The sequence below is a fragment of the Nerophis lumbriciformis genome, linkage group LG24, assembly GCF_033978685.3.
Source record: "Nerophis lumbriciformis linkage group LG24, RoL_Nlum_v2.1, whole genome shotgun sequence".
NCBI classification, from domain to species: Eukaryota; Metazoa; Chordata; class Actinopteri; order Syngnathiformes; family Syngnathidae; genus Nerophis; species Nerophis lumbriciformis.
Genome location: NC_084571.2, coordinates 1,917,975 through 1,942,772, shown reverse-complemented (window position 1 = coordinate 1,942,772; position 24,798 = coordinate 1,917,975). Strand labels below are relative to the sequence as shown.

At 40.3% G+C, this 24,798-nt stretch overlaps 1 protein-coding gene across 2 annotated transcripts in view; it reads left to right on the top strand.

The window, feature by feature from the left end:
* Nucleotides 1–1,339: 1,339 nt before the first annotated feature.
* The window catches only part of asic2 (acid-sensing (proton-gated) ion channel 2), an 865,381-nt gene continuing 841,922 nt past the window's right edge, over nucleotides 1,340–24,798 (top strand). Inside the window, exons 1-2 of one of the 2 annotated variants that reach the window (XM_061981307.1) lie at nucleotides 1,340–1,562; nucleotides 23,148–23,757. In XM_061981307.1, coding sequence (XP_061837291.1) covers nucleotides 23,197–23,757 — 561 coding nt within the window. In that variant the 5' untranslated portion in view covers nucleotides 1,340–1,562; nucleotides 23,148–23,196. Of the gene's footprint in view, nucleotides 1,563–22,752; nucleotides 22,947–23,147; nucleotides 23,758–24,798 lie in introns of those variants that run through there. The other variant, XM_061981305.1, reaches the window with a different exon arrangement.

The following is a 24,798-nucleotide window of genomic DNA, read 5'->3' as shown; positions in this document are numbered from 1 at the left end:
ATCACACAGAGGTAATATTAATAAACTGCTTTACATGTTTAAATGAGCTGCATCATGACAGCTTATTCCGCTTCATAATCTATTACGATTGGAAATATAATATATATATATATTAAAGAATATATGTATATACATATATATATATATATATTTTTTTAAATTTATATATATATATATATATATATATATATGTATATATTTATATATATATATATATAAATATAAATTAAAAAAAAAAAAATATATATATATGTATATATACACATATACATGTATATATATATATATATATATATATATATATATATATATATATATATATATATATATATATATATATGTATATATATATATATATATATATATATATATATAAAGTGTATTAAATAAATGTATGTTAATAATTATATACAATAATTTTAACCCCACAAACAAATATCCACTTCCAGTAAATTGACAAAAAAATTTTGAAGCAATCGTTTCTGTCTCAGAACCAGCCAATGAGGTGCTTTGGTCTAAAATGACCGGAAGTGGGACTTAAGTTTTTAAGCAACACATTTTTCTGCTCTGAATTTTATATATATATATATATATATATATATATATATATATATATATATATATATATATATATATATATATGTATTAAAGTAAATAAACCATAACGTGCTCTACAAAGAAACGGGCTGATTGAGGTCGCATCTGATTGGCTGTCGAGACACCTGACGGGGCGGTGCTAAAACGTCATCAGACCGGTGAGTGAGTCGAGCAATTTGTGGTGAGCTGATACTAAGACCGTTTTGCCGATTCCATACTGATACGGTTGAAAGACTTTTGAATAATTTTGTGATTCTTTATCTTATTAATCATGATTACCAGAAACTCTACACAAAGCATTTTTCCCCCCGTTAACCACCAAGTAGTCAACATTTAAAAAGTATTGAAATCCAACAATTAAGACACGTTATCAAAATATTGCAATTATTGCATATTAGCAAAATATAATCGATAGGACAATACGATTCACAAAAGCAAAAACGAGTCACTTTAAAATCCTTTGAGTGTTCGTAATTGATTAATTAATTTAGTCAATTATTAATTAATAAATACAATTATTAATAAAGTACTTCTGATTCTGATAAACAATACAACAACATATAAATATATGATACGTGTATGTGAACAACAACAACAAAACAAATATATATTATATATTTGAAAGAATAAACAGACAAGAACGGTAAATATCGAGCTCACCACGCTAGTATCGATCAGGTACCGATACGATCATGGTATCGATATTGGTAATTAGAATGATCTGTTCGCCTCGGCCAAAAAAAAAAAGAAGCATATTTGGAAGCTAACGAGAAAAATAATGTAACAAGTCAACTGTAGTAGAAGAAAACATTGAACGAAGACGCTAACAATTGTAGTGGAAGAAGTCTCGAAGGAGAAAACTAACAATTGTGGGAGAAGAAGATGAAGAAAAAGAAGTTAACAAGTGAAGAAGATGACAACTGAGGACATGATTTTGTGGCCAGGCTGTGGCGGTCTTGCTCGAAGTAGGTGAACATTTGCTTGTTAAAATGAGTAAAATTAACATTATTTTCGTTTAAGAAGCTCACAAATACACACATTGCACATATTATTAGTATTTGCTTTAGCAAATAATTCGTCAATTTGATTGACAATGACCGCCAGCTGCGTCGATGTCCGCCATCTTTGTTTCTTCTTGTTATAATTTAGCAGAGGTGGGACCAAGTCATTGTTTTGCAAGTCACAAGTAAGTCTCAAGTCTTTGCCCTCAAGTCCGAGTCAAGTCCCGAGTCAAGACAGGCAAGCCCCGAGTCAAGTCCAAAGTCAAGACTGGAAAGTCTCAAGTCAAGTCCTAAGTCCTGCATTTTGAGCTTCGAGTCCTTTCAAGTCCTTTTAACCACAGACTAATATATTAACACAGATTGTGTATGCTTTTCAAACGCTGTATTTATTTATTAAAACAAGTGCATTTTAAATTGCAGGAAAGAAAATTGTGCTGACATTGCACTTTATAATAGCACTATTAACCAGTCATTTTAAACATTAACTCATTCCTTTACAGAACAAACACATTGAAAAATAAAGTGCAAATGTACTTATTTGTACAAAAGTGTTAACATTGAAAAAACATGACATATACGTGAACATAACAAAAAAGTTGTACTTTTTATATGTCAGGGCCCTATGCTGCATTGCATCTGCAAAAGACCAAATTAGCCAAGAGTCTGTCAGTCATTTGTGCACGATGGTGGCGTAGTATGATGCCACCATGGCTGAAAACTCGCTCCACTGGAGCACTGGAGGCAGGCACTGCCAAGACTCTCATGGCCACTCGGAACAGTGAAGGAAGAGTCTTCATGTTCAATGCCCAGAACAAAAGGGGGGAGAGAGTTGTTTTGGGTTGGTGCACTACTTGTAAGTGTATCTTGTGTTTTTTATGTTGATTTAATTAAAAAAAGAAAAAAAAAAAAAATTATTTCTTGTGCGGCCCGATACCAATCGATCCACGGACCAGTACCGGGCCGTGGCCCGGTGGTTGGGGACCACTGAGGTAAACAACCAACAGTATGTCAGAAAGCTAGCTAAAACGGTACACATATTCATAATATAGTGTACATTTTAACTGACCTTTATTTTACTATTTTTGTCTTTTTTTAGGTGGCTAAAATACGCGGTGCTGCTGACCGCCGTCTAACGTTACGTGTGATATATTGACTAACGTAACCCTGCTTAAAAAAAATCACTGAACAAAAAGTATGAATAAGGTAGTGAACTGCAACAGATTCCCGTGTTTGCAATAACGTTATAACGTTAGCAGTGAGTTTTACAGCCTCACTGATTTAACTACACAGCAAATAAAAGTCACGTTACTTAGCCAATAAACGTTATCTTACATTCAAAACTTACCGTTCTTTGTGCAACTTCAAATGCCGGACGAAGTTGGAAGTTGTTGCCTCTCCATCAGTAATTTTCGAACCGCATGTGTTGCATACTGCAAACCGTTTTGTGTTGACCACCTCGTAATTTTTATACCCAAACAAAATTATTTTAGGTATCATTTTTTGTTCATTGGCGTGTGGTTTGGACATGTCTTATTCGTTGTTTGTCCTGCAATTTGATTGGATGAATGCTGTGTGATGAAAACAAAGTAGATCTAATTTGATTGGCTGTTGTACTGAGAGCACACCAGCTGACACACGCAACGCTGATAGACAAGTACACAATGAAAAATACGGAGCGCTCCCGAATAACTTTTTCATCTTTGGGTTTTGGGGAAAGTAGCAAGTCATGTCAAGTCATGTCAATTCAAAAGGCTCAAGTCCAAGTGAAGTCACAAGTCATTGATGTTAAAGTCTAAGTCGAGTTGCAAGTCTTTTTACATTTTGTCAAGTCGAGTCTAAAGTCATCAAATTCATGACTCGAGTCTGACTCGAGTCCAAGTCATGTGACTCGAGTCCACACCTCTGTAATTTAGTGGCGTAAAGATGACTAAACAACTTACAGCTCGTTATAAAGTGACTTTAACGCTGTAAATATGTTACAAACCAGTGTTTTCGTCATGTAGTTGTGAAAAAGCAGCGTGTTATTTGTGTTTTGTCACAATGTGACCACTCTGGCCCAACTTGAGTCAATAGTTTTGTTAATGTAGTTTGTAATGAGATCTTCGCTACTAATTATGTGCGTGACTAAACATGTAAATGCAAATAAATCTCAAAGCAATTCAGACTATGGCAAAGACCTTGGAAAAAACTGTCCAACTGTGATAGGACAGCTACTGATTTTCGAAGTTCAAAATCAAAACTAGGGATGTCCGATAATGGCTTTTTGCCGATATCCCGATATTGTCAAACTCTTTAATTACCGATACCGATATCAACCGATACTGATATCAACAGATATATGCAGTCGTGGAAACACATTATTATGCCTAATTTGGACAACCAGGAATGGTGAAGATAAGGTACCTTTTAAAAATAATAATAAAATAAGATAAATCAATTAAAAACATTTTCTTGAATAAAAAAGAAAGTAAAACAATATAAAAACAGTTACATAGAAACTAGTAATTAATGAAAATGAGTAAAATTAACTGTTAAAGGTTAGTACTATTAGTGGACCAGCAGCACGCACAATCATGTGTGCTTACGGACTGTATCCCTTGCAGACTGGATTGATGTATATTGATATATAATGTAGGAACCAGAATATTAATAACAGAAAGAAACAACCCTTTTGTGTGAATGAGTGTGGTGGAGGGAGTTTTTTTGGGTTGGTGCACTAATTGTAAGTGTATCTTGTGTTTTTTATATTGATTTAATTAAAAAAACCAAAAAAAAACCGATACCGATAAAAAAAACAAAAACCCGATACCGATAATTTCCGATATTACATTTTAACGCATTTATCGGCCATCCCTAATTAAAACCTACATATTTGAAAATGATCTTCAAAACATCACAGCCCCCCTATTTGTCACACATGTATGAAGTAACAAGCAAATGGATTAGTTCAGTAACCAAAAGATAATCACTGACATTACAAATGGCAGAAAAATAGCTGTAACTTCCATATACCGTATTTTTCGGACTATAAGTCGAAGTTTTTTTCATAGTTTGGCCGGGGGTGCAACTTATACTCAGGAGCGACTTATGTGTGAAATTATTAAGACATTAGCGAAAAATATCAAATAATATTATTTAGCTCATTCACGTAAGAGACTAGACGTATAAGATTTCATGGGATTTAGCGATTAGGAGTGACAGATTGTTTGGTAAACGTATAGCATGTTCTATATGTTATAGTTATTTGAATGACTCTTACCATAATATGTTACGTTAACATACCAGTTGGTTATTTATGCCTCATATAACGTACACTTATTCAGCCTGTTGTTCACTATTCTTTATTTATTTTAAATTGCCTTTCAAATGTCTATTCTTGGTGTTGGGTTTTATCAAATAAATTTCCCCCAAAAATGCGACTTATACTCCAGTGCGACTTATATGTTTTTTTCCTTCTTTATTATGCATTTTCGACCGGTGCGACTTATACTCCGTAGCGACTTATACTCCGAAAAATACGGTAGTGTTGTCCCGGTACCAAAATTACTTTGATACTTTTCGGTACTTTTCTAAGCAAAGGGAATCACAAAAAATGCCATTTTAACAAAAAATCTTAGGATACATTGAACATATGTTTCTTATTGCAAGTTTGTCCTTAAATAAAATAGTGAACATACAAGACAACTTGTCTTTTATTCGTAAGTAAGCAAACAAAGGCTCCTAATTTAGCTGCTGACGTATGCAGTAACATATTGTGTCATGTTCCATTCTATTATTTTGTCACAATTATTAAGGGCAAGTGGTAGGAAATTCATTATTAATGTACTTGTTCATTTACTGTTAATATCTGCTTACTTTCTCTTTTAACATGTTGTAGCTACACTTCTGTTACAATGTAATAATCACTTATTCTTCTGTTGTTTGATACTTTACATTAGTTTTGGATTGATACCACGAAATTGGGTATCAATCCGATACCAAGTAGTTACAGGATCATACATTGGTCATATTCAAAGTCCTCATGTGTCCAGGGACATATTTCCTCAGTTTATAGAGATAATATAAATTTTTGTTGTAATGCCAAAAAATATCGACGTAATCATAGTAGTATCGACTAGATACGCTCCTGTACTTAAGTTAAAGTACCAATGATTGTCACACACATACTAAGTGTGGCGAAATTATTCTCTGCATTTGACCCATCCCCTTGTTCACCCCCTGGGAGACGAAGGGAGCAGTGAGCAGCAGCGGTGGCTGCTTCCGGGAATCATCTTTGGTGATTTAACCCCCAATTCCAACCCTTGATGCTGAGTGCCAAGCAGGTAGGTAATGGGTACCATTTGTATAGTCTTTGGTATGACTCAGCCGGGGTCACAACCTACCGATCTCAGGGCGGACACTCTAACCACTAGGCCACTGAGTACTTGGTATCATTACAGTGGATGTTAGGTGTAGATCCACCAATGGCGTTTGTTTACATTCTGACGCCGGTGAGCTACGGTGTGTAGTGAAGCATGTTTAGCCATTTCTCATCCTGCAGGGATGATACTTGTAAGAAACTTACTTTATTTGTCTCCATGGAGGCGAAGATTAGTGATTTAGAAGTAGCCAAAACACTGCAGACTGGGGCTGGACTTTAGCCGCTGTCTTAAACATGTCTCAAAGCACCTCTTCCGGTGGGCGTTTCAGTGTTATAACTTCACCTTTATCGTTAGTTTTCAAGCCATAATGCGTCCGTTCTCCCTTTTCTGTCTACACAGTGTCTGCTTGTAAGTACTCTGTGATTGTGCGCTGCCGAACATGCTCCTCTGCTCGTAAACCAGCAATGACACGACGTGACGACGGCAGGGGCGCGGGGGGTGATGGACCGGCACCCTTCAGAGGCGGTATAGTACCGAAAATTATTAATTAGTATCGCGGTACGATACTAACACTACTTCCATATTTCCAGGCATTTTCAAATGGAGTTTGCAACAGATACCTTTTTGAAAGGGTACCTAATCTGTGGCCCCCAATCTAAAATGAGCTTGACATCCCTGGTATAGACCAAGGATAATGGTATGCGGGCTCCATCTAGTGGAACGCCAGAAAATCACTTAAGTACTTTGTTTTATTTTCCTATATTCAAACACAATGTTACTGTTCAAACTGTGTAATGTTACAGTGGCCACAGATATGAAATATACTTGTTAAATATAACTAGGGCTGCAGCTAACGATTATTTTTCTATCGATTAATATATAGATTATTTTTTCGATTAATCGGTTAATCTATAGATTATTTTTTCGATTAATCTATAGATTATTTTTCCTTTTACCGATTTTTTTTTAATTTAAAATGAAGAGGAAAAAATAAATGTAGGCCAGTTTTTTCAAAAGGCATGGCTTTTATTTACAAAAGAAAAAGTATGGCCACTCAGTCAACATTGACAACAACATGACAAAATATTCTGTAACAATGTAAACATTTAAAACTTTTAACATTTAACAAAATTAAAAGTAGCTTATTTGCTTTTTAATGTGCAAATATAAAAGTAAACATCCAGTGCAAATCTTAATATTCTGGAATAGTATAAGCATTTCAAAAGTAAAAGTATTGCTTATTTTGCTTTAAAATGTGCAAAAATAAAGATAAACATCCAATACAAAAAAGTGCAAAACGGAAATATTCTGTAACAAGTGTAAACATTTCAACAAAAGTAAAAGTATTGCTTATTTGCTAAAATGTGCAAAAATAAAGCTAAACATCCAATACAAAAAAGTGTACAGTGTAAACATTTCAACAAAAGTAAAAGTATTGCTTATTTTGCTTAATAACACAACAATGATAGTATGATTAAAGTGAAAGTTAATTGTTGGTTTGTACATAGTATATGTAACTGTTAATGTTGTAAAAGGTATTTGCACAACTAATTAACGTTAGCGTTTGTGACACGTCTTGTGCCGTGGGGTTCTTTCAGGACCGACAGACTGAACGCCAGACGGCTTTGCCAGGTTTACAATCTTTTAATTTTACACAAAGTCTTTTCTCTTCCAACTGCGCGGATCGCGCACCTGGGCACGATTGCGGCGTCGCTCCCGGCGCGCCCCGCCTCGCCGCTCGCTCGCCGCCGCCGCCTCTCCACAGCGCTAAAGAGGAGCGCGTCTTTGTAAACACTGAACAGGCACGCCAAACGCGCCTCTCAGAGCGAAACGGTGCTTTAGTTTATGAATTTACAACGCAGATACAAATGACACATTCATGTTTTTGTGTAATAATGACAACGTATACGCACGCGGACGATTGACTTGTTGATGGTGATGGCAAGAACGCTGTCGGGGGTTTTCTTTTCAAATGTTCGTTCATAGCCGTTGTGCTGCTATGATAGGCCATTTCCGCTCGACACAGTGTGCATACAACAACATTATTAGGCCGTTTATTGAAATACTCCCACACTTTTGACGACTTTTGGCGTGCTTTTTTCCCCTCGCTCGCATCGTCTGCTTTGCGCTCCGCCATGACAGTAAAGTAGTGTGACGTAAATATGCGACGCGCCGACGCACAAAAACGGCGTCGACATATTTACGTAACCGATGACGTCGACGCGTCGTTTCAGCCTTAAATATAACCTCTGCCTTGTTTTTAATGAATACTTAGGCTTACTATGTTACTGTATTTCAATGTTGGTTATTATGGTGGTACTTTAAGAACCACATTTTTTCTGAGGCGGTACTTGGTCGGTCAATCAATCAATCAATCAATCAATGTTTATTTATATAGCCCTAAATCACAAGTGTCTCAAAGGGCTGCACAAGCCACAACGACATCCTCGGTACAGAGCCCACATAAGGGCAAAGAAAAACTCACCCCAGTGGGACGTCGATGTGAATGACTATGAGAAACCTTGGAGAGGACCGCATATGTGGGTAACACCCTTTTGTTCACTTCCTGTTCTCAATTTATTCACAATATACTCCATAAGTAATAACATTAAAAATAAATAAATAAATAATAATTAGTGAAGTAAGTTATATATCATATGGTGAGATAAGTAAGATTATCTAGAAAATGAATGGATCGATAAAATAAATTCAGATAAAATCATGGTTCTTCTTCTTTGTAGTTTATAAACACTTTAAGTTTGAAGAGTTTCTTGAAGTGGTTTCTATTAGTACATTGTTTGATTTCTTTGTTTAATCCATTCCATAATTTAATTCCACATACTGATAAACTGAAAGTCGTAAGTGTTGTTCGTGCATACAAATGTTTTAAATTACATTTTTCTCTAATATTATATGATAACACTTTAGTATGGGGAACATATGAACCATCAATTAGTTGCTTATTAACATAGGGTTATGGTAAGGGTTAGGGAAGACTCTTAGTTAATGGCTTACTGGTTGTATAACAAGTACTTACTGACTAATTAACAGCCAGTACTAATTTGCATGTTAATAAGCAACTAATTAATGGTTCGTATTAGGGATGTCCCAATCCAGGTTTTTGCACTACCGATCCGCTACCGATGTTGTTTTTGCACTTCCGATCCGATACCGATACTGGCCTATCCGAGCATGTATTAAAGTTTAAAGTTATTTAGCCTACTTAGTTGTCAGAATCATGTTGAAAAGGGTTTTAGTACTCTTGATAACAACTTGCAAGCTGAATTAGGGGAGTTTGAATAATACACAATGGTTGGTAACAAGAAACTGACCTGTTTATTCAAGGATAAACACAAAATAGACCAAATTATACATGACAAACAGAAATGGCATCATTGAACTAGGGCTGGGCGATATGGCCTTTCTTTAATATTGCGATATTTCAAGGCCATATTGCGATACACAATATATATCTTGATATTTTGCCTTAGCCTTGAATGAACACTTGATGCATATAATCACAGCAGTATGATGATTCTATGTGTCTACATTAAAACATTCTTCTTCATACTGCATTAATATATGCTACTTTTAAACTTTCATGCAGAGAAGGAAATCACAACTAAAAAAATCACTATTTTTTTCATACGGTGTTGATCTGGAAATGTTTGCCTCGGCATTTTGATGGTGTGGACATGTGGCACCGAATGGAGATAAGCGTCTCGACAGACGTTACAATATTTGAACAATTATGACGAAAACGGTTTTCTCTGTCGTGTCCGTGTGTCAAATTGTTATGCGCTTATTTTTTTTATTTGATTTTGTGCGTGGCATAGATTTGCCGTGCGCAGAGGACGCTTGAGCAGTGCGCAATTGCACAGGCGCGCACCTTAGAGGGAACGTTGCTTGCAAGGCTGCGCTAGCATCACAGCTAACTTTAGCCATGCTGCTACCTCTCTGCTGCGCGAGGGCGTATACGTATGTGACGTATGACGTGACAGTATGTGACGTGTGTAAGAAGGTGCGCTTGCTGTCTGTGAGAGGGAGACACAGGAAAGAGTGAGAAGAGCCTGTCGTGTAATGCCAGCAGCTAAAAGCAACTGCGTGAGAATCCACAGGCCTGTGGATGTGTTGAAGGTGTGCTGGAAAATGCGGAACGGAAATTAGGGAGCAGCAGAAAAGTGGAATGTATTATTTAAATTGGTGCGTTGGAAAACACGGACCAGAGTTTTTTTTTAACTGGATCTGGATCGGCATTTTCCCATGCCTTGCCGATACGCATTTTTTTGGCAAATATCGGCGGCCGATCCGATCCAAATATCGGATCGGGACATCCCTAGTTCGTATGTTCCCCATACTAAAGTGTTTACGATTGTATTTCTCTTCATTTGTTGAGAAGAATTGTTGCATATTCTTGGGTTCACTGTTGTGAAATTTCAGTATTTTCGATTCAATGAATAAAGGGTTTGAATGTTCTCTATATCCAACATTACGTATTATTTGTATTATGACAATTTACCCTTTTCATCATTCTGCCTATTTTTTTGACTGTATATTATTTTCCTTGTAAATCTATGTTATTGAAAGTAGTGATTTGCTTCACCAAAGAGGGAATTCACAGTTGGGTGGTCACACCGCCCCCTTTTTCTTTGGCTTGTGCATGACTGGCATTAAATGCATTTATTGTTCAGTTTATTTTCGACCATGCATATAATACCCGTGGTAAGTAAACATTTTTAAATGTGAAATTACATTTTATTGACCCGAGGCGTCAAGGGCCGTTGTGGCTTGAGTTAAAGTTGTTGTTGTTGCCTACAAAGTGGTAGGTCGTCTTTGTTGTGTTAACTGACCTATTACTTTACTGTTTGGCTCATATGTTGTTCTCTGGAATGACAATCTGTACCTCGAAACAGGAGTTTGATAAGGGCTGTGACGCAGCTCGTACCTTAACGTTTGTGCTTTGCTCCACAAAACAGCACAATTTTAACACGAAACTTGCGTTTTAAAAAGAGAAAGGAACTTTCAGATAATAAACATTGTATGAAAAACATTATAGAATGCAGTACAAATTACAGTAGTTTTATGAAGTAATATTAATGTACAGCATCTACCTTGGAGAGCGGACTACAATGGTACAGTACCTCCTTTGGGCTGCTTCTCCGTCAACACATCAGCAGCAGCTTCTCCATATTTTTTCTGGATTAATGTCCGCTCTTTCGATATTAATTTAACATCCTGAGCTGGTGTTTAACTCATTCTGTTTGAGTATGGTGCAGACTGGCAGTGCTACGGTCCAACTGCTTCACCAAGTTAGCTCGCACTGTCATGTTTTTGATGATTTCTTTCTTTAATTCAATGATTATCATCCATTTCTTTTTTTGGCACTGTCCTTCACATTCAATTTCTTCCTTTCAATCCTTGGAAAGACAAAGATATGTCCATCTTTAGCTAAAAGTTGAAGTGAAGTGAAGTGAATTATATTTATATAGCGCTTTTTCTCAAGTGACTCAAAGCGCTTTACATAGTGAAACCCAATATCTAAGTTAAATTTAAACCAGTGTGGGTGGCACTGGGAGCAGGTGGGTAAGAACACAACGGCAGTGACTAGGATGGCAGAAGCGGGGATCGAACCTGCAACCCTCAAGTTGCTGGCAAGGCCACTCTACCAACCGAGCCATACCGCCCCAACTTACTTTCTAGTTAATGCTAGAAAGTAAGACCGGATGTTTTGGTGGAATCTTACGGGGTTCAGTATGACATTTGCTGCGCCAAAAAGCGGTGGTGTGGCTTGTAGCCCGATTTTTTTATATAAAGCACAAGTGACAAACTCAAGGCCCAGGGGCCAGATCTTTCCCGCGAAAGCCTGGAATTTATATACGTCTTTTCCTACTTAGTGTATTCAACTTTCCATTTTGACATGAAAAATAGATGTACTGCAAGCAATTTCATATCCTTTAAACTTGATCTAATATTACAGTCTAATTTTTTTTTTTGTTAAAATTAAAATAAGTACTTAAATATCGGCTTGACTCATGATTTTAAATCAAGTTATCCATCAGATTGTAAAAACCACCGTAGTTTATTTTTTAATTCTTTATTTTTTTGGTTGTGTACAGCTACTCAGGCAAATCATAGTTGATGTAGATGTCCATATTTGCTGTAAAGATTTACTTTACAAAAGAAGTGTGGGATATTTCTCTTGTTGCCTTATTTGTATCTTACTTTATTATATGGGTTTATATTAATGTTTGGCGCAGCAGGAGGAGATAGAAAGAGAAAACAAGCAAGATGAGGGGGGAATTGCGGGGATAAGGGGGACAGAGAGACAACAACAACAACAACAAACATAACAATAACAACCACAACAGAAGAACAGCATCAGCAAATACAATATGTACAAATAGGATATGGAAAGTGATAGCAAAGAAGCAGTTAGTGAAGTAAATATTAATAACACAGAATTGACAATGAAAATTATTGCACTACAAATGGAGCAATAAAAATACCAATAGATATATCACTATTGATAATGAAGACTTCTATGGGAATGAAACAACAAGGATTCAGATTTCCCTCGCCTGGACGCCGGTCAACGGGGCCCCCCTCTGGCGCCAAGCCCGGAGTTGGGGCACGATGGCGAGCGCCTGGTGGCCTGGCCTGTCCCCATGGGGCCCGGCCGGGCCCAGCCCGAAGAGGCAACGTGGGTCCCCCCTTCCAATGGGCTCACCACTCATGGCAGGGGCCATAGAGGTCGGGTGCATTGTGAGCTGGGCGGGAGCCGAAGGCAGGGCACTTGGCGGTCCGATCTTCGGCTACAGAAGCTAGCTCTTGAGACGTGGAACGTCACCTCGCTGGGGGAGAAGGAGCCTGAGCTTGTGCGCGAGGTAGAGAAGTTCCGGCTGGATATAGTCGGACTCACCTCGACGCACAATAAGGGCTCTGGAACCAGTTCTCTTGAGAGGGGCTGGACTCTCTTCCACACTGGCGTTGAACGCAGTGAGAGGCGACGAGCTGGGGTAGCAATTCTTGTTGCCCCGCGGCTCAGAGCCTGCACGTTTGAGTTCAACCCAGTGGACGAGAGGGTAGCCTCCCTCCGCCTTCAGGTGGGGGGACGGGTCCTGACTGTTGTTTGTGCTTACGCACCAAACAGCAGTTCAGAGTACCCACCCTTTTTGGATACACTCGAGGGAGTACTGGAAAGTGCCCCCCCGGGTGATTCCCTTGTCCTACTGGGTGACTTCAACGCTCATGTTGGCAACGACAGTGAAACCTGGAGAGGCCTGATTGGGAAGAATGGCCGCCCAGATCTGAACCCGAGTGGTGTTTTGTTATTGGAATTTTGTGCTCGTCACAGATTGTCCATAACAAACACCATGTTCAAGCATAAGGGTGTCCATATGTACACTTGGCACCAGGACACCCTAGGCCGCAGTTCCATGATCGACTTTGTAGTTGTATCATCAGATTTGCGGCCTCATGTTTTGGACACTCTGGTGAAGAGAGGGGCAGAGCCTTCTACCGATCACCACCTGGTGGTGAGTTGGCTGCGATGGTGGGGAGGATGCCGGACAGACCTGGCAGGCCCAAACGCATTGTGAGGGTCTGCTGGGAACGTCTGGCAGAGTCTCCTGTCAGAGAGAGTTTCAATTCCCACCTCCGGAAGAACTTTGAACATGTCACGAGGGAGGTGCTGGACATTGAGTCCGAGTGGACCATGTTCCGCAACTCTATTGTCGAGGCGGCTGATTGGAGCTGTGGCTGCAAGTTAGTTGGTGCCTGTTGTGGCAGTAATCCTAGAACCCGTTGGTGGACGTTGGCGGTGAGGGATGCCGTCAAGCTGAAGAAGGACTCCTATCAGGTTCTTTTGGCTCATAGGACTCCGGAGGCAGCAGACAGGTACCGACAGGCCAAGCGGTGTGCGGCTTCAGCGGTCGCAGAGGCAAAAACTCGGACATGGGAGCAGTTCGGCGAGGCCATGGAAAACGACTTCCGGATGGCTTCGAAGCGATTCTGGACCACCATCCGCCGCCTCAGGAAGGGGAAGCAGTGCACTGTCAACACCGTGTATGGTGCGGATGGTGTTCTGCTGACCTCGACTGCGGATGTTGTGGATCGGTGGAGGGAATACTTCGAAGACCTCCTTAATCCCACCGACACGTCTTCCTATGAGGAAGCAGTGCCTGGGGAATCTGTGGTGGGCTCTCCTATTTCTGGGGATGAGGTTGCTGAGGTAGTTAAAAAGCTCCTCGGTGGAAAGGCCCCGGGGGTGGATGAGATCCGCCCTGAGTTCCTTAAGGCTCTGGATGCTGTGGGGATGTCTTGGTTGACAAGACTCTGCAGCATCGCGTGGACATCGGGGGCGGTACCTCTGGATTGGCAGACCGGGGTGGTGGTTCCTCTCTTTAAGAAGGGGAACCGGACGGTGTGTTCCAACTATCGTGGGATCACACTCCTCAGCCTTCCCGGTAAGGTCTATTCAGCTTACTGGAGAGGAGGCTACGCCGGATAGTCGAACCTCGGATTCAGGAGGAACAGTGTGGTTTTCGTCCTGGTCATGGAACTGTGGACCAGCTCTATACTCTCGGCAGGGTCCTTGAGGGTGCATCGGAGTTTGCCCAACCAGTCTACATGTGCTTTGTGGACTTGGAGAAGGCATTTGACTGTGTCCCTCGGGAGGTCCCGTGGGGAGTGCTCAGAGAGTATGGGGTATCGGACTGTCTGACTGTGGCTGTCCGCTCCCTGTACGATCAGTGTCAAAGTTTGGTCTGCATTGCCGGTAGTAAGTTGGACACGTTTCCAGTGAGGGTTGGTCTCCGCCAAGGCTGCCCTTTGTCACCAATTCTGTTCATAACTTTTATGGACAGAATTTCTAGGCACAGTCAAGTCGTTGAGGGGATCCGGTTTGGTGGCTGCAGGATTAGATCTCTGCTTTTTGCAGATGATGTGGTCCTGATGGCTTCATCTGACCAGGATCTTCAACTCTCACTGGATCGGTTCGCAGCCGAGTGTGAAGCGACTGGGATGAGAATCAGCACCTCCAAGTCCGAGTCCATGGTTCTCGCCCGGAAAAGGGTGGAGTGCCATCTCTGGGTTGGGGAGGAGACCCTGTCCCAAATAGAGGAGTTCAAGTACCTAGGAGTCTTGTTCACGAGTGAGGGAAAAGTGGATCGTGAGATCGACAGGCGGATCGGTGCGGCGTCTGCAGTAATGCGGACGCTGTATCGATCCGTTGTGGTGAAGGAGCTGAGCCGGAAGGCAAAGCTCTCAATTTACCGGTCGATCTACGTTCCCATCCTCACCTATGGTCATGAGCTTTGGGTTATGACCGAAAGGACAAGATCACGGGTACAGGCGGCCGAAATAAGTTTCCTCCGCCGGGTGGCGGGGCTCTCCCTTAGAGATAGGGTGAGAAGCTCTGCCATCCAGGGGGAAAAGCCACTGCTCCTCCACATCGAGAGGAGCCAGATGAGGTGGTTCGGGCATCTGGTCAGGATGCCACCCGAACGCCTCCCTCGGGAGGTTTTTAGGGCACGTCCAACCGGTAGGAGGCCACGGGGAAGACCCAGGACACGTTGGGAAGACTATGTCTCCCGGCTGGCCTGGGAACGCCTTGGGATACCCCGGGAAGAGCTGGACGAAGTGGCTGGGGAGGGGAAAGTCTGGGCTTCCCTGCTTAGGCTGCTGCCCCCGCGACCCGACCTCAGATAAGCGAAAGAAGATGGATGGATGGATGGATGGATAATGAACAATAGTGACCTCTATTATCAACAATACAATTGTTTCAAATGAAACAATACATATATGTTATGATAACTTGAAATACAAAAGACAGCAGATAAATGGAGGGGAATATAGAGAAGCAAACTGTATTAACCTTGTAGATTGTTATAGTAACAATAGGATAAGCTTTGTCAGTGTGCCATGTGTTACCTGGTTTCTCCCTAGGGGAACCATTTTGATGCTACTGTTTTTTCATTTCCTTTGAAATGCTGTAAAAACCACCAACATTTTTGTTTTTACTGTAAAATTTACAGATTTTTGTGTACGTAAAAAATATATAATGAATATGCATATACTTAATTATTTTTTAAATTTTTTAAAATGTATTAATATTTTCCACTGCTACAAGTAGCTCTCTGAGGGAGTTTGCAACTGCGATGTGGCCCCCAATGAAAACAAGTTTGACGCCCCTGACCTAAAGCATAAACATTAGCCGAGAAACTCAAATAAGCGACTGCAAGCTAAAGGTACTAGTATAGCTACTCCTAACGGTAAGTGCTGGCCTAACTGGCTTTGCCTAATAATGATGCTATCTACTGTCCGGACTTGTAGCTACACGCCGTCATGACAATCCAATTACAATGTGTTTGCAGTCAAAGGTGAGCTAATTTCTGCTCACTTTCTTTCTTGCGATGAATCCTCATTCATGGAAAGCAGCTTTCAGTTTCTGAGTGTAAAATATAATCAATGCTGTTTTTTCCTTTGGCTCCCCGCTTTTTAACACCTCTACCGCCTTTTTTAATCTCCTTTTCCGCCGCTTTGATGGCTTTAGTCATGGTTTATTTTCAGCAAGCTTAGCAACGTTTACAATGAGTAACTTGATATCGTTCCACTTGCACAATGAAGTTGATCTAATCCCACCAATCTTCATGTGTCAGCAATTACTTCCTGTATTCAACATTTGCTTAATATGGGAAAATAGACACCGACATGCACTTCAAACACTTAATTTTTGCATTTTATTAAACATTTTTTGATAAATATTTGGCATATATGATAAAATCAAATCCATCTGTTCATCCATGAATACATATCAGACACTGTAATTATACTGCATGAATTGTATGCATATTCTTAAATTGGCTCATATTACGATATTCCTTGAGCTCATTTTACTCCACATATTCAGTTCAGTTCAGTTTCAGTTTATTCGAACATGCATATGATACAATGTGATGCATCACATATTTCCAGTTGTTTAATTACAGCACGTCCGAAAAGGAGTCGGAAGAAGCAGAACTTATTTAATCCTACCCCTTTTCATATCATATCAATTTTATCCAATTTCCTTCTTCTCCTTTTTTAACAGAACAGTGAATAAAAGAATAATAAATAAATAAATATACCAAAATTCAGTGTACAAAAAAAGCTTTCGTAACAAAACCTCATAAATGAACCCAAAAATTAAATCCACATAAAATAAATACAATTAAAAAATATATATTTTTATAAATATACATTTCTATATTTTTATATGTATTTTTTTATTTTAGAAAAAGTTAATACAAATGTCGTTAGGTTTCCTTTAACTCTAAATATTTTTTTAGTCCATTATTGACGCAGTAAAAGTTTTAATGTTGTGCAAGCATATAAATTTTTTAATGTAATTCCTTTTAAGTTGTTTTTTCCCAGGTTGTATGTCATATTAAAAAAGCTTTTTTTCGGCCTCTCTAAAAAAATTATATGAACCAATAATAACAAACATACTGCAGGGTTTCCCCTTGACTGAAAGGATACCTGTAGTGGTGGGGGTGGTCAAAAGTGTGGTTTCTCACACTATTATGTTAGATCCACTATGGACTGGACTCTCACACTATTATGCTAGATCCACTTGACGTCCATTGCACCGGTCGCCCAAAGGGCGGGGTCCCCACATCTGCGGTCCCCTCCAAGGTTTCTCATTGTAATCCCATTGGGTTTGAGTTTTTTCTTGCCTTGATGTGGGATCTGAGGATGTCGTTGTGGCTTGTGCAGCCATTTGAGACGCTCGTGATTTAGGGCTATAAAAATAAACTTTGATTGATTATTGATGATCGATTGGTCATGGGCGTGGTCACCATGACAGAGTAATTTGCAAAATGTGCTATATTTGTCTATTTAAAAAGCCTCAAAAATGCATGCATACTGTACATTTAAAAACAAATCTGTTATTAAAGGTGCCATATAAAGTCATCATTAAATGGCCCTGATATGTCAAAAGGCATTAATAAATCATGTTCTTTTCGAATGCTTCTATAACTGATAACCGTAGTTCAGCCGGGATATGCTCATTTCAAAATTAGATTTAGAGCCCCGAAATCTTGTTTTCATTTCAATGCCCCGCCCTCCACCGTTTGGCCAATTAGAAAGTCCGCGAGTGTGTCACATTCAGGTTGCCAGTTACGCACCACCCTCTTTGTCTGGCTACTGCCACTGGTAAAGTTACTAAACATGTCAGACCTTAGTAAATCTGAAAGGCGGCGTTACGATTCTCAACTTATTCATGACAAAGCCAAGAACAAAACGAGGATTTGTATCAGGGATGCCTTTGAAAGATGGAGACAATTGAAGGCGGAGAAGATTTTTTCATCTGACGCCAAACTTGCTAATTTCCTCCTTGATAGGTAAGTCAGGCATTTATGTTTTCTTATTACTTATGTAAACTATATTGTCAAATACAGTCTATGACCTGTCTAACAAGGCTAGTATGTTCGTGCAACCAATGCTTTGCATGCTAGCCCGGTCAATGACACATCGACATACACTGTAGGTTAAGGGGGGGAGCATTTACAAATACATATGTTCATTTGGATTCGCCACTGTCCTCTTCATATTTGCACATTTTGTGGATGGCCATTGGCGGGTATATCTGGGATATATTAAAATTGCGTCAACTTTGCAGACATGCTGACAACACTCCAGACAATGGCGTGCAATTTGTTTACATCCAGTTTCAGTGGTGCAGTTTTAGGTAATCAAAGTCTGTTTTCAGTGGTCTAGTTTTCGGTACATCACTTGTCAATTGTGTGCAAATTATATATATATATATATATACACAGTACAGGATTTTCCCTAATGTAATTGAATGTGGCGCGCCACCACAGCATTTTCATTACCGCCACACCTTGAAAATAAGGGTAGTTTTTATTTGAAAACAAATTCAAGAAATATAATACAGTATATTGTAGTCCTCAGAAGAAATCACAAAGTCCGACGCTATGAACTTTAATTTTAATTGCCAGTCCTGTGATAATCGTCACATCAATGCAAAAACTTTCATCTCCGCACTTCCCTGGACACATATATATATATATATATATACATATATATATATATATATATATATATATATATATTACATTACGGAAAATCCTGTACTGTATAGATTTATAAAAAATAACTTCAAATAATGGAGTAAGAAATTATATCAGACATTTTACTTCACATATTGACACAGTAAACATTTTCAATGTTGTGCCAGCATATACAGTATATATATTTATGTACAGTTCCCTTCAAGTTTCCCTAGGTTGTAGTACATATCAAATCATTCAAAACACTTGTATTTGCCGCCCTAAAAATACAAAATAATAAATATTAGGGCACCACACAATTCGATTCCTGGTGGTAATGATTCAGTTAAGAATCGATTCTCGATTCAAAATCAATACTTTTTAATAACATTGGGTTACACCTCACAATTCGATCATGATTCAGGATTTACGATTTGAATTAAAAAAAAAAAAAAGTTTGATGCATCTTTGATTTATGCATATTGATGCAGTTTTACAATTATTTTGTTTTACTAAATAAGCGTTTATCACCTTCACCTTTGGAAAAACAGTGCATTTGTAAAAATAAATTCCCATCACATTTAATAAATAAATTGAAATGTGTGCAAAACTAGAACATGAGTGCCTTGTAATAAAGGAGCTCGTCGGATCTCTTGGTGAGGTGGTTCGCTTCAGTCGAACACATTTTACAACCGTGTGCTATTCTTTATTTACAATAAATACATCGATTATGGTTTATTGACGTTTAGTAATCGATTTTATAATCGTCCATGTCCGAATTGCGTTGCATCTTGAATACGATTTTCCCCTCCTCTATTAGCTACATTCCTCCATAAAATAATTGATACATTTCTATATTACTCAAAAGAAAACTGTTTTTTTTTTTTTTTTAATTCTATTTCTATTCTACCCAAACATTTAACAAAGTCAAACACAAAAAAGGCAACAAGAGAAGTATCCCACGCTTCTCATCTACATCAACAATTTGATTTGCCTGAGTGGCTGGACAGGACAGATTTAAAAAAAAAAAAAAAAAAAAAAAAAAAAAAAAGATTTTTGATTTTTTTGAATCGGTTAAGAATTGTTACAAATAAGAATCGCAATTAATTTGAAAATCTTTTTTTTTTGACACTCCTAATAAACATACTGTACAGATATATAAAAATTGACATGAAATGATAAATGCATGGCTGGGCGATATGGCATTTTATTAATATCTCAATATTTTTTGGCCATGTCACGATACACGATATATATCTCAATATTTTGCCTTCGCCTTGGATGAACACTTGATGCATATAATCACAGCAGTATGATGATTCTATGTGTCTACATTAAAACATTCTTCTTCATACTGCATTAATATATGCTACTTTTAAACTTTCATGCAGAGAGGGAAATCACAACAAAGTCAATTTAGCAAAACTGTATTTATTAAACAGTTATTAAGCAGTGGCACAAACATTCATGTCATTTCCAAAACAGAAAGTGCAAGATTGTCAGAGACATTTTAAAACAAGCTATTATTATGATGTCACTAAGATGACAAATCAAAACAACACTAAATTAAAGTGCACTTTTTGTACGGAACGCCACTACAATAGTTTAAAACAAATAAAGTGCACTTTTGTGCATGATGTCACACAAGATATTTCAATAACTGTCAAATAAAAATGAGCTGCATAATAGGAAATCAAATAGTGTATGTCCTTCGCTATGTGGTAGGTTCCTGCGGACGTTATCTCCTTCTGTTGTTGACTATTTTTTTCATACGGTGTTAAAGTTAAAGTGCAAATGATTGTCACACACACACTAGGTGTAGGGAAATTGGTCCACTGCATTTGACCCATCCCCTTGATCACCCCCTGGGAGGTGAGGGGAGCAGTGGGCAGCAGTGGTGCCGCGCCCAGGAATCGTTTTTGGTGATTTAACCCCCAATTCCAACCCTTGTTGATGTGGAAAATAGTTGCTTCGGCATTTTGTGGGTGTGGCACCGGCCGGAGATGTTGACATGCAGAGTTTCAAGCACTCTTCATTCTATAGCGGGTGACTTTTCAAATGATGCTACAAATTAGCAGTAATGCTACTTTTTGTAGCAACGCTTCTGCCGCATACTTGACATATTACTGTTGTTTGTTCAACATATTCCCGCTTGAAGCCAAACCACCGCCAGACGATGGACCCTGTGCTGTTTTTCTTAGGAATTAATTCTTCCTTCATTTGTTACCAGATTCGCACCCTCTTTCTCTCGTATTACCACTCGCACCGCTCCGCTTACACCACCTGCCACAGCTAACGTTACCCATGCCGCTACCTCTCTGCTCCGCGACAGTATCTGACGTATGTAAGAAGGTGCGCTTGTTTTACGTCTCTGTGAGGAGGAGAGACAAGAAAGAGTGAGAAGAGCCTGTAGTGTAATGCCTGCAGCTAAAAGCAACTGCGTGAGAACCTATACTCGAATATAACGATATAGTAATTTTATATATCGCACAGAGACAAACCCGCGATACATCGAGTATATTCGATGTATCGCCCAGCCCTACTTCAAGGTACTCAAAGCGCTTTGACACTATTTCCACAATCACCCATCCATACGCACATTCACACACTGATGGCGGAAGCTGCCATGTAAGGCCGTAACCACGACCCATCAGTAGCAAGGGCGAAGTGTCTTGCTCAAGGACATAACCGATGAGACTAGGATGGCAAAAGCCGGGGTTCGAACCAGTAACCCTTAGTTTGCCATATCAAAGCTCTCAAAACACTTTCATCCTGCCTCACCAGAAAGATGTATTGAAACCATAACAAATAAATATATAGATGTATAATGTGATGAATAAATAATAAAATATTATTATGCTCAGTGGCCTTGTGGTTAGAGTGTCCGCCCTGAGATCAGTAGGTCGTAAGTTCGGCCGAGTCATACCAAAGATTATAAAATGGAACCCATTGCTTCCCTTCTTGGGGGTTAAATCACCAAATGATTCCCGGGCGCAGCCACCGCTGCTGCTCACTGCTCCCCTGTGGGGATGGGTCAAAAGTAGAGGATAATTTCACCGTACAGAGTGTGTGTGTGTGACAATCATTTTTTAACTTTTAACTTTTAAAATACATTGTTGTTCTCCGCTCATTGCTTGAGCTAATTTTGCTCCACATACTGCACTGACACAGTAAAAGTTATTATTGTGCCAGCATATACATTTTTAGACGTCATTTTGACCGCCGTTTTCTCCCAGGTTGTATAGTACATATCAAAACTTGTTTTTTTGGTTGTGAGCCTCCCGTGCGTGCGATGCCGTGCGACCTCTGACCTCGCCTCGTGCGACCGCACTTCCATGCCATCTTTTTTTTTTTACGTCTTATTTTAGTCCCGCTCCCTCCCTCCTAAGCAACATCTCGCTGCTGGCCGCCGCTCCTCACTTCTGCTTCACTTGCCATGACACCCACCCTTCACTTCTTTATCCAGCCAACCATTACTGTTCTCCCCTTCTACGATCATCTGTCCATTCATCCGTCCATCTGTTGGTCTAAGTCTTGACCAGCTTTTTGTTCCTTCCTGTTGGTCCGTCGGCGTCTATCCGAGGTGATGTGCAAGAGTGAGGGAGTGAATGTATCCAGCCAGGGAGATGCTCGCCTTGCTTTCTTCCTCCTCCCTCTCTTTTTCTCTCTCTCTCTCTCTCTCTCTCTCTCTCTGTGCGAGCATGTTGTTCGGCGCCGCCACAGATGAGCTGGAAAGAGGAGGGGAAGCGGATGTATCTGGACTGAGCAAGACGGGAGGAGTTTGGATTGGCGCACGCGACTAAACAGTGGCTTTGATCATCAACTGCTCTCTCTCTCCATCACTCTATTTCACATACTCACTCACACACACACACACACACACACACACACACTTTCACCCGCCGGATGTCTACTCGCTAGCCTGAACCAGAAAGGTGCAGAAGCTCGCCGTTAGCTGTGCGCAAAACCCCTAGAAGCTTTGTGTGTGTGTGTGTGTGCGTGTGTGTGTGTGTGTGTAAATGACTCTCACCTCGCTGTGTGGCCGCCACAGAGGATTGTTGTCAAGGAGGCGTGAGTGTATAAGTGTTGGTTTTACTTTTACCTTTTAGAAGTAATCTCAGGTGTTTCCTGTGCAGGAGGTGCGGGAGCAGTGGCCGCCCCGCTGGCGGAGGCGGGGGATCCCTGATGATGGACCTGAAGGAAAGCCCCGGCAGCCAGGAGAGCCTGCACCCCACTTCCTGGCAGGCCTTCGCCCAGAGCAGCACCCTGCACGGCCTCCGCTTCCTCTTCCCCTACGGCCACGGCACGGCACGCCGCCTGCTGTGGGCGGTGGCGCTGCTGGCCTGCCTGGCCCTGTTGGCCCTGGAGAGCGCCGAGCGGCTGGCCTACTTCCTCTCCTTCCCCCACGTGACCAGCTTGGACGCGGTGGTGTCCGGCAGCCTGGTGTTCCCCGCCGTGACGATCTGCAACCTCAACGCGTACCGCTTCAGTCAGCTGACGCGCAATGACCTGTACCACGCCGGCGAGCTGCTGGCGCTGCTGGACGTGCACCTCGACATCCCGCAGCCGCACCTGGCCGAGCCCGACGTGCTGGCCTTCCTGCGGGAGACGGCCAACTTCACGGCGTATAAGCCCAAGGTGTTCAGCATGAAAGAGTTCATGGAGCGCGTCGGACACGACCTGAAAGAGATGATGCTCTACTGCCGCTACCAAGGCCAGGAGTGCAACCACGCCGACTTCCAAACCGTGAGTAAACGCTTAAACATCAGCTGGGGTTCGTTTGGGGTCGTCTGTCAGCTCGTAGGTTGCCATGGATTATTTTTCTTCTGGTGACAAGAGTTGATTTATTATGAAAAGCTGCTCTTTCTGTCCTTGGGACTCTTGTATGGCGCGAGGTTGTCTTTTTGTGTTATCCTCTCGGCCATCACATCACTCTTGTACCACAGCGGTTACACACACACACACACACACACACACACACACACACACACACACACACACACACACACACACACACACACATTTTTCTGTTCTGGAACATTCCAGAGAGAAACCTCACGACTGATCTTTCCAGGCCTTTTTATGTTTCATCAAGGCACAAAGTCGACACCCACTTGTTGCTCCGACAACGCCTCAGCTGGGTTGTAAGCGATGATTGGAGCTGCGAATACATTTTCAAAGTCTGTCATCTCCTCTGTGAACATTTTCTTGTTGGATTAAAAGTTGAGACTTTTGAAAGCGGTTTCTGCAAAACACACTGTAGGGGTCAAGCTTGGGTCAATTAGGTTCCGATTTCTGGTTATTTCCCAATATTTACAGCCGATAATCAGATCAGAATCAGAATCAGAATAGTTTTATTACCATTGTTTGAGAACGGGTTCACAAACTAGGAATTTTTCTTGGTATAATCGTGCAACATAAAACACATATACCGTATTTTTTGGACTATAAGTCGCAGTTTTTTTCATAGTTTGGCCTGGCCCCAGTGCGACTTATATGTTTTTTTCCTTCTTTATTATGCATTTTCGGCAGGTGCGACTTATACTCCGGTGCGACTTATACTCCGAAAAATACGGTAACACAGAATAGGTAACAGGTAATAAAAATGAGCTGTAACTGAGCTATCAGGTCTTGTTATTGTTCATGTGTCTGAAAGTTATTTTAAACATAACTAGCATACGTCAGTAAACAGCTGGACAAGGCTCTAAGTTGTTTTTAACAATATATTTTTTAGGAAAGTCGGACCAGTAGCAACGAGGGCTTTTAATGTTGGCAAATGTCGACAAT